Source organism: Gavialis gangeticus, unplaced genomic scaffold (assembly GCF_001723915.1).
Source record: "Gavialis gangeticus isolate Ggan-Ray unplaced genomic scaffold, GavGan_comp1, whole genome shotgun sequence".
Taxonomy (NCBI): Eukaryota; Metazoa; Chordata; order Crocodylia; family Gavialidae; genus Gavialis; species Gavialis gangeticus.
The window spans coordinates 13,434,773-13,435,076 of record NW_017729019.1 but is presented as its reverse complement, the minus strand read 5'-3'; the positions used below and the strand labels follow the sequence as shown (position 1 = coordinate 13,435,076).

Sequence of the window (304 nt, the reverse complement as noted above, 5' to 3'; positions counted from 1 at the left end):
CCGCTGCCTGCCCGCGCCCGAGCGCCAGCTCAGCGTGCCCCTGCCCGGCGGCGCCAACGGCGACGTGCAGCAAGGTGAGCCCGCTGGCACGGCTGCGCCCGGCGCCCCGCGTGCAACACGCGCGCGTGTGCCGCTGCTCCCTCCAGCCCGCAGGGCGGCCCAGGCGAGCGCTGTGTGGAGGCAGAGCTGCGTCGGGGCCCCTGCGATCTCTCCCTCCCTTTTCCCGGCCCCTCCCCTGTCGGTCCTCCCTGCGCTGACGCTGCTCCTGCCCCTGCTCCTGCCCCGGGACAGCTGAGTGGCGGGG

The 304-nt window shown here is 77.0% G+C and overlaps 1 protein-coding gene across 1 annotated transcript in view; it reads left to right on the top strand.

Moving 5' to 3' along the window:
* Positions 1-4: 4 nt before the first annotated feature.
* The window catches only part of TRIM33 (tripartite motif containing 33), a gene marked incomplete at its 5' end in the record, with an annotated part of 36,619 nt that continues 36,319 nt past the window's right edge, over positions 5-304 (top strand). The window contains one exon of the mRNA XM_019513758.1: positions 5-74. Coding sequence (XP_019369303.1) covers positions 5-74 — 70 coding nt within the window. The remainder of the gene's footprint in view (positions 75-304) is intronic.